Source organism: Ceratotherium simum, chromosome 37 (genome assembly GCF_057802395.1).
Source record: "Ceratotherium simum simum isolate JZ-2026a chromosome 37, ASM5780239v1, whole genome shotgun sequence".
Taxonomy (NCBI): Eukaryota; Metazoa; Chordata; class Mammalia; order Perissodactyla; family Rhinocerotidae; genus Ceratotherium; species Ceratotherium simum.
In genome coordinates, this window is record NC_141936.1 from 10,000,001 (window position 1) to 10,015,434 (window position 15,434).

The following is a 15,434-nucleotide window of genomic DNA, read 5'->3' on the forward strand; positions in this document are numbered from 1 at the left end:
GATTTGGGTGCTATGCCCCTTTTGACTTTATAGGGAAAGCACTGGAAAACATAAAAATTTCCTCCAAACCTGGTCGTAAAGATACTCTCACTAGACTAGATGCCCTACAATGGTAATACACAGTGGGTGAGTGGTTAGCCTGGAATTATCCTCCTTGATGGGTATCACTGAAATCAAAGGTGAAACAGGGACTTTGAAAGGCCAGGCAGTGTTGGTGCAAAGCTGACTTTGTTTCAGATCCAAAAGGGCGTTCTGAAACATAGCTGAGGAAACAAGATGTTGTTGTCAAAGGATATTCATCACTCATCAAACCTCAAATTTGGTTAATTATATAATTATCCCTACTTACACACAAAATTTACAGCAAGCAAACAACAACTGGCTAATATGGAACATTATCCTAAGAGAAAGAACCATTTTCCTAAACATAAGGTGTCATAAAGGATAATTGTGCTGAGAAAACTTCAGGGGCAGGTGCAGCTCTCTAATTCACCACATGTTGATTTTACACACATCAATGAGTGTCCTCATACACTGTTGGTAGAAGTATAAATTGGTTATATCCATTTTCAAAGGAAATTTAGTTAGTAACTATGAAAATAAATAATATACATTATTTTCGATCAAGCAAGTCCTCATCTAATATTCTAACCTATAGATATATTTGTACAAGTGCACAAATATACATGTATAAAGATTCTTATTCCAGTCTCATTGTAACAGTGACAAATCAGAAATAACCTTAAATGTCTGTCAGATAATGAATTGGTATGAGACATAATAGTATCTACATAAAGGGATTGCTCTGCAGCTGTGGAAAAAATGAGATTCATATACATTGAAAAGATAAATTGTTAAAGTGAAAACAATAAGATGTAGAATAGTATGTAGAAAATAATTCTATTTATGGTATAAAAAGTATTGATATGTGTAGAGAAAACATTTGGAGCGATTCACAAATTGTGATTCTTGCAACATGGTACATGGATAACCAGGAGAGAAAAAGGGCTTTTACTTTATATCCTTTATAATGTTAGACTTTACCATAAGAAGTATTACTTTTATTTATTTATTTTTTATTTTTTTATTTTTATTTTTTTTAAAGATTTTATTTATTTATTTTTCCCCCAAAGCCCCAGTACATAGTTGTCTGTCATAGCTGCACATCCTTCTAGTTGCTGTATGTGGGACGCGGCCTCAGCATGGCTGGAGGAGTGGTGCCTCGGTGCGCACCCGGGATCTGAACCCGGGCCGCCGGCAGCGGAGCGCACGCACTTAACCGCCAAGCCACGGGGCCGGCCCAGAAGTATTACTTTTAAAGTATCTAATTTAAAAGGTAAAAATATTTAAAACAAACCTAAGTAAAACACTAAGCAGCTCCTATATATATATACGTACAAGTGCTGCTCAAAGGAACAAAGAACCTACCTTTTCCTTTTCTTTTTCTTTTGGTACTTCCAGAGGGGCAGGATATGCAAATGTGGATGGTTTACAGTTTGATTTATACTGAACTTTCGGCATCTGAAGAAATAAAAGAATTTTTTCCCTTTCCATTAAAATAATCAAAATGAAGATTTAAGTATTCTATCCTCTTAACAAGCATACAGATGCAAAGGGATGCCAGAACTTTCAATCCAGGCTAAATGTTCAATTACAGTGCTATTCAATTACATTATCACTCCTCCTTAAAGGCATCTGTCTTCTTTCATTCACTAGTTTTGAGGTGCTTTCCAGAACCACCTGCAGTTCCCTACACTTTCCCGAAGCTCTGTGCCTTTGAACAGGCATCATCTTTACTGACCATGCACCCTGTTCCAGTGGGTTAAGTCCCACTCGTGGTGTGAGCATCAGATCAACTGTTACTTCCTTTGTAAAGTATTATCTGATTATCTAGCCTGACTAGCATACCTAACTTCCATGTCCCCTACCTGTACCACACTAACAACCTATAGAAGTCTGTATACAGTTTCTACACCATATAATCACAGCTTACAAGAGTGTAACTTTAGCCTAACGGAAAAGTCAGCTTCACATTACTTATTGAGCAGGTTTCAAGTTCTCTAGTTTGAATTCTTCTCTATTTATCCAATTTATATTGATAGAGAATGGTAATAAGCATCATATTTTTTTTTTTAAAGATTTATTTATTTATTTATTTTTCCCCCCAAAGCCCCAGTAGATAGTTGTATGTCACAGCTGCACATCCTTCCAGCCGCTGCATGTGGGACACGGCCCCAGCATGGCCAGAGAAGCGGTGCGTCGGTGCGCACCCGGGATCCGAACCCGGGCCGCCAGCAGCGGAGCGCGCGCACTCAGCCGCTAAGCCACGGGGCCGGCCCATAAGCATCATATTTACTAGGACAAGTAATCTTGTCTTTTCCATCCCACTTTCATTGTAAAGAATGGAAATAAAGATCATAAAATTGTGTGCCAGAGGAAAAAATCCCTAAAGATTATACAAGATGTTTAACTGCAATATTAAAGGTTAGGGATTGGGAAACCTAAACATTCTTGTTTGACAGGCAAAACTGCTCAATATTTACAAATGTGAGTAGTTTAATACTGAAACACTTGAAGGATAACTGGCTGTATAGCTATACTAAAAAAAACCAATTCAATGAAATAATCTTTATAAGCCATTTTTCGACCTAAAAATTTTCCACTCTGAAAATTTAATGGAATATTTTAATAACAGTGATGATCAGAAGTAAGAGTTATTTAAAGGTCAAAAGGCCTCTGAGAGGATGGAAGAACAAGAAGGTGAACCATCAGGCCACAGGACTGAGAAAGAGCTAAGCACAAACTCCATTAAAAAAAACAAAAGATGATGTGATGACAGGGGATGTATCACCTTAAGTCTTTGATTTAAGTGACTAGTTTCTTATTTTATTTATTTATTTATTTTTTGTGAAGAAGATCAGCCCTGAGTTAACATCCGTGCTAATCCCCCTCTTTTTGCTGAGGAAGACCGGCTCTGAGCTAACATCTATTGCCAATCCTCCTCCTTTTGTTCCCCCCTCCGCCAAAGCCCCAGTAGATAGTTGTATGTCATAGCTGCACATCCTTCTAGTTGCTGTATGTGGGACGCGGCCTCAGCATGGCCGGAGAAGTGGTGCGTTGGTGCGCACCCGGGATCTGAACTCGGGCCGCCAGTAGCGGAGCGCACGCACTTAACCACTAAGCCACGGGGCCAGCCCCTAAGTGACTAGTTTCTTTCTGTCAGATTCCCTGGTTCCTCACTGCTGGTCTTGTTTACTGCCGCTACCAAAGGGACATCTTCCTATTTTGTTTTTCCCTTTAGTAATAATCCTTTCTTCCATCAAATGCTCTAGCATCACATAACTCTGACATATGTCCCTGTCTCAAACCTTCATTCCTTATTAAGATTTAGTTTAGGTCCTCTTTTTTCCTTGCCCAGACTATTGCAATAGCATTGTAATGAATTTCCATTGATACCAGAGTGATGTTTCTAGAATACAAAGCTCATCATGTCATTTATCTGCATGAAATCCTTCAACAGCTCCTACAGACTTTCAGTATTAAATAAAATAAATCAGAGTTATCTATAAAGGCTTTTCATAGTTTTACATTTTGTCCCCTCTCTCACTATTCCCTCTCAATTGATTTACCCAAGGTCACACAGTTTGTAAGATTTGATTTTCAAAACTCCCACCAACACACTCCAATCAACAAAGTGATGACTCAATTTGAAGGGGAAATACTTTAGTGATGAGATGTCAACTCGTCTTTAAAATCTCATGATAATCTTTATGAGTGGGTGAATAGGATACAGTAAAGAACTATACACTATACGCTATAAAACCAATGTCTCAAAAACATACCTTTAAGTCCTTGTTAAGACCAATGACACAGGTAGGGGTATAAGCCAATGACAGGAAATGTGAAAGAGGAAACCAGAACCAGAACTGGGTAAAGACAAGGACGCCAACCACAGAAGGCATATGGGTATGCCCAGTCCTGGACTGCAAGGAGATTGTGACATTATGACCACCTGCAGAAAAAGAGAGAAACCATGAACATGAATCCAGTAGGGCAATGATAAAGATTTCTAAGTACAGCACTAGCAGAGCATTTGGTGATTATTTTAAGAGTACAGTTCATAAAATTGAATACGTAGTAGACGGAATTAGTTAGGCAGTGAGCCATCTAGGGTCTTCAAAATTGGAAGTGCTGTACTTTAACTGGACTCAGGGTATATCTAGACCTTCTTTCTACATAGGCAGGCATTTTTCAAAAACAGCCTGAAGGATATCAAAACCGTACGCTAAATTAAATATTTATATTATACACTGGCTTTTAATGTGCTAAATAAAAAAGTAAAATTTTAGTACACATCATATTTTCAAACAATAGCAAAGAGGCAAGAGGTAGACACTGTTTGCTTAGTTTCACTCTTTCTGCTTTAGTCATGTTTGAATGCAGGCAGCTCCAACATTAACTAGCCTTATGACCTTGGGTAAATCACTTTACCTCCAAAAGTCTTTTTCCCCATTGGCAAAATGAGAGTTTGAACTTGAGCACTTGAACTACAGCACTACCACTAACAAAAGAAAAATTTTAATCTCCAATCCTTGATTCAATTGAAAACTTTTTTGAGGAAGCACAATACATAAAACAATAAAAACAGAGCTAATTCTATTTAATCAGAAGTTTGGGCTGTCAAGAGGCTGCACGGCTTAGAACCTGACCTGTTCATCTGTCTCGTGCCATGTCCCCTTGCCGCCACCCCTTGAGGGAGTACAGAGAAACACAGTTTGAAAGCCAGTTAACAAAAGCTAAGATCCAAGCATCAGTTGGACACCTGGATCTTTATTGGGCCTTGTACGGCTGAGACTCCAGGAGGCTATTAAGGGTTGCAAACTTGAACGTCTTCAGAAACCAGTTAGATAAATGTATGAGAAAACTTGGACTGGAAACAGTGGGGTTGAAGCCAACTGGAAAGTTCGTGTCCTACTTACAGAGGACATGTTACTAGGGGTGTAGGTCTGGGGTCGCTAGGTAATTTTGCTTTTAAAAGTAGACCCAAATCTGGAGATTTTGTTCAAAATTTTGCAAATTATGCTAGGCAGGCAAAACAAAACACGAGTTAAGTCTGATGTGGCCGGTGGGCTGCTGTGTTGTAGCCTCTGGTCTATATGGTAACAGTGGTAGTGCCGGACCCCAGAACTTCGAGACACAAACCTTTTAGTTTATATAATACAGTCTATAAAAATGGGGCTTTTCTGTACCTGGTCACCATCCTAATTTGAATTCCAATTCTGGATCCCTGTTGCTCACATTTCCCTTCTCTTAATCTCAGTATCTCACAGATGCCTTCATGTTTTGCTTGAAGTCAGGAAGTAAGTACTAACTTTATTAAACCAAAAAGCATTTTAATTTTTTATAAGAATCAGGGTTCTATTGTTCAATCAAATAACCTAGATTTTCTTAATATTCCACTAGAGATTTCATCTGGAAAAAAAATCAGGTATACTTAAATTTTGTTTTTCCAACAGGAATGAGTTATATACATTTAAAATGTCTGCTTATCCTTTTCCCTACTCTAACCCCTACATTCACTGAATGCTTACTCTATATTGAGAATTTTGAACAAAATACTGAAAAAGATCCCAAAGAGCTTCCAGTCTAATGGAGAAGACAGATAACTAGATAATTAAAATGAGGCATAAAAGTATTATGATAGATATGAACCTGGGTGCTAGTGGGAACATACAGCTAAGCACGGTACCTAATCCAGGGTGGGGGCCGGGGAGAGTAGCAGAAGAGGGGGAAAGGCTTCCTAGGGAATGTGATATTTGATCTCAGTTTTGAAGCTGAATTTCCTTTTATTTCAATGAAACTTATCTTCTTCAGACTTAGAAACTAAACTAGCCTTTTGTTCTAACAGTCTGAGATTTAATATAAAACAAGGGAGAGTTTATCTTATCGAGAATATTTACATAGTTTTACAAACTTCAGTCATAAACCTTCATAATCTTTGGCTTTTCTGCCTGAAGTTGCCCTCTCCGGATTTTCTCTACGACCACTAACTTCTAACATATCAAAAAAATGCAGCTTCTTTTCCCTCATCTCATCTTCACTAGAAATATACACACATTTCTAGTTGACCAAGAAAAGAATGACTGTAATAAATATAGCTAACAGAGTATTTTTATTAGAAGAAAGACAGATGGCTAATAAATTTGAGAAAAATGCTCATATGATAACAGAACTACTATGAAAACCCTGAGATATTATTCTTCACCTTTCAAATTAGCAAAGATTAATAAAAAAGATTATATTCTACATTGCTAGAGTAATAGTAAGAAAAAGAATCACATACTTGAACAATGAAACAAGTATGCTCGTTCTCTTCTACCCTATTGAGATGTCACCAATAGTAACAGTTAAGGAATATGTCAAATGAACCCCAAGTCCAAGGCACTAAAGCACACCATTCTACCTTGGAAGGGCAGCCCATCTCTTCTGAAATAAACCATAGTGTAGAGGTGAAGAGTACGAATTCAGGAGCCAGATGGCACATGTACTCTGCATTTATTAGGCAAATATTCCATGTATCTTATTTTAGGATGATTTGGCAGGTAGAATTTGTCTAAAATCTAATTTTTTCCTCAAAAATTTTCCAACGTCAACTTGTTTAAAACTGATAGGTACTAAGAAAATTAAATTTAAAAAAACCAGCCAATAGTCATTGAACACTTTACTAAATGACAGGCACTGTTCTAATTGCTTTACATGTATTTTTAATCCTCCCAACACTATAAGGTAGACTTCACAAGACAGAAACCCAGACAGAGAGAGGGGAAAATTACTTCTCAAGGTTATATAGCTAGTATTATAAAGGGACTGGGATTCAAACCCTAACAGTCTGCACTCTTAACAACTCTATTAAATTATTTCTATGAACTGTAGGCTCCAAATTTTCTGCAGGAATAATTTGCCCCAGACTCAATTTCTACTACATCATATAGTTAGAGTGGATAGTCATTTCATTAGATTTAGTTTAAATAGATAAATAAATCTGGAAGACTTAAAAACATTTACCTGCATCCAGTATGCCCTGGGCCAGTATTGCGCCAAACTTGGCCATGACATCATCATGTTTATCATTGATGACTTTGGAATACAGCTGTCTGAACTGATTCACCTGAAGGAACAAGAAAAAGAATTATAGTCTAATTCTATTCATTTGCTGTGTCATTTTAGAGCAGGGAATAGATTGCTCAAATGGTAATGAAACTTGAGTTCTGAATTTCACAACATGCAAAAAGAGAGGGATATGGACCAGATTTGAAGGAAGAACAGTTCCATGGTTGAAATCATGGGTGTTATGACTTTTCTGGTGTGGGAGCACCAGTTCTGTTTTCAATCCTCATTCCACAGCGGATGATTCAGACTCAAGGGAATGTTGAATGCGACTGCTCATTGCACCACTGTTAGTCAGTAGGCTTAAACAGTTCAAGTGAACACTAAGGCTTCCATTGCACTGTGAATTACAGCTATTCTGCTTACTGTCAACCTTACAGATTTCCTAATGGGCATAGTCCTTCAATTCTACCTCAAAGTAAACTACCCTTCATCGAAGTTCTGCGAGGTATATTTCAGACTAAGCGTATTCACATATACAGTAAAGATTTTCATTATGCACACACATTAATTTTTTGAGAACATATCACAATAATTACTCTTACCAAAATGAAAACACCAAAATGGAACACGTACTGACTCATGTAGGGTGGGATTACTGGTAATTTTTGTTTGCTTACTTATTCTTTCCTGCATTTTCTAAAATTAATATATATTGCTTTTATAATTAGAAAATAATATTTATAAAATATGGTTCTTATCAATATATTTGTGATTCCTTTAAAACTGTTTGCATGACAATAAGGGAACTATTTTATGCTTCTTCCATGTCTTACAATTCTGTTTTCCCACCAGTGCTTTTCAAATGGCAGGCACCCAGGAAGAAGGCTGCTTGTTCAAGAAGCACCTGGTCACGGAGTTCCCCAAATCTGCCAAAAGCAGAAAATATCGAATTTGATTTTCCTAATATAATGACTTTATCCTTTCAGAATCTCTTCCCTTCTTCATTCATCTTGGTTTGGGAGGCCAACATTGTGATATACTGCAGAGTAACATAGAATCAGACAACACTGGCTTATAAATGCCTCTGCTCTAATAAGCTGTTTGGGTAAGTTACTTAGCTTTCCTGAGTCTCATTTTCTTCATCTCTACAGGGTATATTACAGCACCTACCTTACATGGCTGTTGTGAGGATTATATGAGGTAATATATATGTAATGTAATACGTAAAAGGCATTTTATAGTTCATTAAGCATGGCTGTCTTATCATACTGGGGCAGAATCCTACAAGTCCTCCTTGACTACTATCTCTACAACCCAAATACTGCTAACAAAATGATAGTCCTTTAACCTAGTTCTCATTTTTTATTCATAGGCAGCAACAGAATGTGATAGGAAAAACAATGAACTAACTTTGCCACTTCCCAGATATGACCGTTAGTAAGCCACTTAACGTCTCTAGGTCTTTCTTTCTCTAATTATAAAACCCAGCATGATTAGATCATCACCAAATTCTCTTCTGGTTTTAAAAATCCTAAGGTTTGATGCTTTTACTCTGGTTCAACAGGTCAAATTCCTTTGATTCTGAACTTATTTTAGATGAACACTTACATTACCTTATATAGGATGGAAATTTTATTCGCTAAAGGTTTATGAAATATTTCACGAACTTATAAAAAGAAACACTGCACAAAGCACTGTATGTACATTATAAGGAAGAATTTAAATATAAAATCGTACCCAAAACAATAAGAAAACATTCAGCGAAACTGGAAGATGGATTAATCAGTGCAAATATATAATGGGCTTATCCAGTTAATATTAAGTAGATTACTTTAAAAAGCTGTTTTTGTTTATCATTTAAAAAATGTTTTTGTTTATCATTTAAAAAAATTTTTTCCTCATATTTTATTACTTTATGCAGTAGTAACTTAATTCTCATTATTATGATTCTTCCCAAAGAATTATTATTTTAGTAGGTTAGGATGCTATCTTAAATTTGGGAGGCAACTTTGAGATCATCTGGTCTACTGCCTCTATTTTACAGATGTGAAAATTGAGGTAAGACAGGTGAAATGACTGGCTTGCTTGTGATCATAAATAACTAACTGTAATCATGGCTAGGATCATGATTTTCTTTTTTTTTTTTTTTAGATTTTATTTATTTATTTTTTCCCCCAAAGCCCCAGTAAATAGTCGTATGTCATAGCTGCATATCCTTCTAGTTGCTGCATGTGGGACTCAGGCCCAGGATGGACGGAGAAGTGGTGCCTCGGTGCGTGCCCGGGATCCGAACCCGGGCCGCCAGCATCGGAGCGCGCGCACTTAACCACCAAGCCACGGGGCCGGCCCTAGGATCATGATTTTCTGATTCAACTTCATTATTATGAATAGTATGGCTCCCCATATAAAACAAAGTAGAATTTGTAGGAAAATATCATATTAATTTCCTATTTTTTTTTTTTTGTGAGGAGATCAGCCCTGTGCTAACATCTGCCAATCCTCCTCTTTTTTTGCCGAGGAAGACGGCCCTGGGCTAACATCCGTGCCCATCCTCCTCCACTTTATTTATTTTTTATTTTTTTATTTTTTATTTATTTATTTTTTTTGTGAGGAGGACCAGCCCTGAGCTAACATCCAATGCCAATCCTCCTCTTTTTTGCTGAGGAAGACCAGCCCCGGGCTAACATCCATGCTCATCTTCCTCTACTTTATATGGGACGCCGCCACAGCATGGCTTAACAAGCGGTGCGTCGGTGCGCTCCCGGGATCCGAACTGGCGAACCCCGGGCCGCCACAGCAGAACGTGCGCACCCAACCACTTGCGCCACCGGGCTGGCCCCCCATCCTCCTCCACTTGACATGGGACGCCGCCACAGCATGGCTTGCCAAAGCAGTGCGTCGGTGCGCACCCGGGATCCAAGCCAGCGAACCCCGGGCCGCCGCAGCGGAGCGCGCGCACCCAACCGCTTGCGCCACCGGGCCAGCCCCATATTAATTTCCTATTTTATATTATGATAATCTCACAGAAAAGACAGTTAAATTTTAGGCAACTCTGTGATCCACGTATTCTGCTGTGCATGGTTATTCTAAAATCTACTGTCTCCAAATTCATGCATAACATTCATCATATTTTTAACTCTATACCTTACACTGCTGGGGGGAAAAAAAAAACCCACTCTTAGATGTCACAGAGAAATAAAGGATGAGGAAAAGGGAATCAAGTTGCATGGAGTCATTTCTGTTGGTACTTATCACCTGGGTATGTTTCTGCCTTTCTATTTTTTTCTATTTTCCTGGATACAGAAAGGGAGCTACACATCAGTGATCAGGTCACTTTTTCTCTTTCTATGACATTACATCTTCTCTTACGACTTCAACTATAGGTCTGTAATTCCTTCCATGAAATCCTTAAGGCCAGAAGAATTCTAGAATTTTAGAAAGCTAACATGGTGCATACACCATATATTAAGCAATACTCTCAGTGGAGTGTGGGGGTAACATCTCATAATCAAACAAATTAATATTTCTGAAGCAGCAAAATCGTTGAATATTTACACTAAATGGGATAAATGATATAAATGAGTTCATACTGAGTTAGGTTTTGCAGTCAAATGAGTCCTTAAAAACAAACAAACTTCTTTCAGTTTTCAGAGCCTTTTGGATTTTGGATTCGTAGATAAAGGACTATGGACTTATATAGTTTCTTTGTGGCTAACTTCCCAAATCTTTCTTCAGCTCTGACTTTTTTCCTATGCTTTCATCTACTTCCCACTGACATGCTGGCATCTCAAACTCAACATGCCTAAAATGAAAATTTTCTTCTTCTTCTTTCAAGATATTCCTGTCAATGCTATCATGATTTCCCCAATACCGATATCCCAAGTGATCTTTTCGGCTCCCTTCTCAATTTTATTAGTGTTATTTTATTCATGGTAGCTGTACGCAGCCCTCTCTTTTTATTACCACTGACACTGTTAGAGTCCAAGTCCCTATCTTAAGGCAGTAGTAGGGTAATACACATTTCTATTTACAAATGTGTTATGCTGTAAAATATCACCTTATAAAAAAAATTTCATTCTTATAATTTCATCTTATAAAAGTTCACACATCTCTCTACAGAAATATTTCTAGGTTACCATGATGGCTCATAAAAGCCTAATCTACCCAACTTGTGATTTATTTTAGAACTGAAAAGCTTATCAAGCTTGGCAAAATATGATCCCCCTTCCAGAAGGATACCAGTCAGTGGTGGGAAAAGCTTCCCTGTAGCAGGCCTTAGGCCAGATAATATCAAGCAAAGAAGAGATCCTATAACAGATCCTATTCTTACACTGTAATATTTTTATCTGGTTCTATATGATACTTATTATGTACACATTTAAATAATTGTTAAAGGTAGATTTTATTTAACAAGAAAAACAAAAAGAAAAATATAAAGAGTAGAGTTAGGTGCTTCAGAGAAAAACAGCTGCAAGGACCTATTAAAAGGACATTATTCTAGCTGAACGGTTTTGAACCTCTGGTCTAAGAGTTTTCTAAATTGGGTTTGTAGTCACCCAGAGGGGAATGCATGTTCCTGGGTCTATGTTTGTGGGAGAAAGTGAGCAAGAAACTGACAGAAGAAAAGCAAAGACATCCTAGAGTTACTTAAACTAAGCTCCACCACAATGTGTGGAGCTAAGCATTAAGACAGCATTCTGTAAAATGATGTGACGTATATCATGATTACATAAAAAAATTTCCTTTGGAAATTTCCATTGTGAATCTCACAAAACATCTGAGAAATGTCTCTTCTGGAGTCCTTTGAGGAAAGATTATAGTCTTGATGAAATTAACACTTGATCTTTGATTCTGAGGTGTTTCCACTTTATTTCACGGACTGGTTTGCAACCTTGTGACTAGGACTCTGCAGCCTTGAGAACTTACTTCTCTTCAAGCTTGTTAACAGCCTTTTCTTTTTACCAAAATGTCACACACCACCCCAAAAACATCAACGTTGTTTTGTTAGCAACTATCAGATAAAAGAAAGATGATATAAATTATAGTCTATGAAGCTCTTTATTAAATGTTTAATAGCATAAAACAATGAAATAGAACCTAAACTTGAAGAATTCACGAACTAACAATTTCACTCGAAGGATTAGCGTTTCCTGAAAGAACATTTGAGTTTTATGCCGTCATATACAGTTTTGCCACTGTAGTCAGTGGGGTACACATTTAACTTTCCCCACTGAGTTTATATTAATGGCAAAGGCTGGTAAGCTATAACTGCATTTCAACATTCTTAATCAATACCCAAGATTCTGATACACCCTGAAGATGGAAGTGTGCCCCAGGTATTCACATCAGCTAAGAGTGGGTTCAACACTATTATATGGAATGATTAAAAAACATTAATTATTTAAATTGCTATATTTTCTAACTTTTTCTAAATATGAAAAAGTTTTATTTATTTATTAGAATAAATAGTTGAATCCTTTTCAAACTGCACAGCCTGCCCTACCCCAACCCCATTCCAATGGACTCTGCCATTGTTGGTGTAGAGCTTATGGTTGTGAAGTCAATGAAATCCTACAGCAGAGGATGGGAAGATAGTAAAACATTTGTCTTATTTACAATACAAATAACATGAAAGCAACATGTGAGGTCAAAGTGAATAAATATCTACATATTACCATTAGGGGAAGTGTGTTCCATGGCCTAAACTTCCTTTTTAAACAACATTACTCAGTTGGATAACCTTCAGCTGATAAAAGCTCAGCAGAAGATCAAAAGCAGAAATAAAAGACGTAAAAGCTACTCATACCATAACTGCTGTATTTGAAAACAAAACCCAAAAAGAAATGTGGTCTGTTTGAAAAGCTGTTTATGTTCTAGAAGATGTAATATATTAAGTAATATATTATTAAAACAGGTTGAAAAATCTGATCCTATCTTTGCAATAATCCAATTTTTGGAAGTCTTTTTTTTAATTATTATTATTATTTTTTGTTTATTGCAGTAACATTGGTTTATAACATTGTATAAATTTCAGGTGTACATCATTATACTTCTATTTCTGCATAGATTACATCATGAAATTTTTGGAAGTCTTAAAGACGATGCTGACAGAGAGAGAGCAGCACTGGATAAAGGAAACAAAAATGACAGCAACTGCTTAGAAACTGAAATCTATTAAACAAAGTTCCATAAAATGAGAATGAATAATAAATGAGTCTTGGAAATTTTTCTTTTCTCTACTGCCCTCAATCTACTTTGCTGAAAATGAGGGTGTTCTATATCTGCTTGATGCGGCAGAAGATAGTTTGCCAATGGTTTTTTCTGTTGTTAATTTTTTGACTGCTTCTCATTTAGGAGCAGAATTAACAAGGCTGTTAAATGCCCTAACTTTAAGAATTAAAAGACCAGGGCCAACTTTAAGAATTAAAAGACCAGGGCCGGCCCCGTGGCTTAGCAGTTGGGTGCACGCGCTCTGCTGCTGGCGGCCCGGGTTCGGATCCCGGGCGCGCACCGACGCACCGTTTCTCCCGCCACGCTGAGGCCGCGTCCCACATACAGCAACTAGAAGGATGTGCAGCTGTGACGTACAACTATCTACTGGGGCTTTGGGGAAAAAAAAAAATAAATAAAATTAAAAAAAAAAAAAAAAGAATTAAAAGACCTGAAATTACTGTATAAGCTATACATGTCTATTTAATATAATTAAACATGGTAATTTTTAGTACATGTAAATAAGATCTATGTATTTTCCATTTCTCAACAAAATGAGTTTTGGCTGAGGTGCCAAGTTACATTAGATATCAAACTCTAACATGAGGTATGAGAGATTATCATGAGGAAATTTTGAAACAGATGTCTCAAAGTCTGTTACAGAGTTATCCACAGGATATGTATGAGGACTGGATTGCAGGAGGATATGCAAGAGGACTTCTATGCGGAAAGCTGGGCTGTGAGCCGTCCCCCTCACTCCAAGCCTAGAGACTGGGCATCAGAGGGACCACCTGGAGAGCTTATATGATCAGTAGTCACTGTGCACTGACAGCTGACACATAAAGTAAGAGGCACTAGCCATTGACTAAGGGACCAGCAAGTAGGGGGCTGAGGGAGGAGACAGAGAGGGAGAGAGAAAGGAAAGGGCAGGCAAAGTTGCACTGAGAGCCTGTTATACTCCCACCTACAAGAAGGGCAAAATAAGCAGGACTGTTTCTGCAGACAGATGTGGGTCAAGGAGGAAAGAAAACTGTCCTGGAGCCATCTGAAACTCTGCCCAAGAGGGCAATGACATTCTAGCAGAGAATCTGGATGTAGTCATTCTGAACTGAGATTGTATGTACTATATAAAGTGACTGCAGGATTTTTTATTACCCCAGAAGGATGGATCAAAAAAGTCATAGACCACTTGAGTCTGTATCCTATATCAGAGAAATAAGTTATCCCACTGAATAAATTTTAAAAGGACAGTACGAAGTCAAAATTAAAGTTGACTTTTATGATTTCATCAACCCATGAGTTCTAATTTTGCAAGTATGGCTATATAGTTGAATTAACAAAGTAACCATAAATCTGTAAAAAAATGCATTTAAAGAGTATTATATATTTCAAGTTTTCCCATTCTCCTACCTTTTTACTTCCTGTGAGTCCAATGTTTATCATGTTTGAGGTAAAAACGTCCTCAAAAGAAGATAAGTTATGTACACCTGAAATTTTTACAATGTTATAAACCAATGTTACTGCAATAAACAAACAAAAAAAAAAAGATAAGAAAGCGGTAAAAAAAAAAAAAAAAAAAAAGGAAGATAAGTTAACAAAGAAAAGCCCAAACCAACTCTCTTCTAGAGAATTTGTTTGCTCACCTTTGGACAAGTGATTTCAGTCTGCTGGATCATGATGAGAGCTGAAGCTATGAGAGCTCCTTGTCTCACATAGTTCACAGGGTCATTTGTCATTGGTTCTAGCAAATTAATTGCTTCCTGAAAGCATTAAAAAAAGACTTTAAATAAAGTTGATATAGCTGGAGTTTCAAATTAGTTACTATCATTCTAAGTCAATATTTTCATCTAACATTATAATAACAAGTTAATTTAAGACTACTTGGATGCACTACTTCAGAACTGAGTATGCTTTAAGTTTCAATATAATTGATGGTAAATGAAAAGGAAGCTTGTAGAACGTGAGTGCTCCTGTTGAGGTAAAAGAGGTCAAAAAGAAAGCAAGAGAAAATGAGATTAATGTTTGATAAGCACCTATTATTTTCCAGGCACAGCAGTAGGTATTTTATATATATTATCCCATATAATCTTCTTAATCCTAAAAAAAACCCCACC

General features: G+C 37.2%; 1 protein-coding gene across 1 annotated transcript in view; it reads right to left on the minus strand.

Moving 5' to 3' along the window:
* The window catches only part of PSMD1 (proteasome 26S subunit, non-ATPase 1), a 92,479-nt gene that overhangs the window by 10,306 nt on the left and 66,739 nt on the right, over positions 1 to 15,434 (minus strand). Inside the window, exons 18-21 of the mRNA XM_004427668.3 lie at positions 14,964 to 15,080; positions 7,066 to 7,168; positions 3,843 to 4,012; positions 1,429 to 1,521 (exon numbers count right to left, since the gene is read on the minus strand). Of these exons, the coding sequence (XP_004427725.1) occupies positions 1,429 to 1,521; positions 3,843 to 4,012; positions 7,066 to 7,168; positions 14,964 to 15,080 (483 nt within the window). The remainder of the gene's footprint in view (positions 1 to 1,428; positions 1,522 to 3,842; positions 4,013 to 7,065; positions 7,169 to 14,963; positions 15,081 to 15,434) is intronic.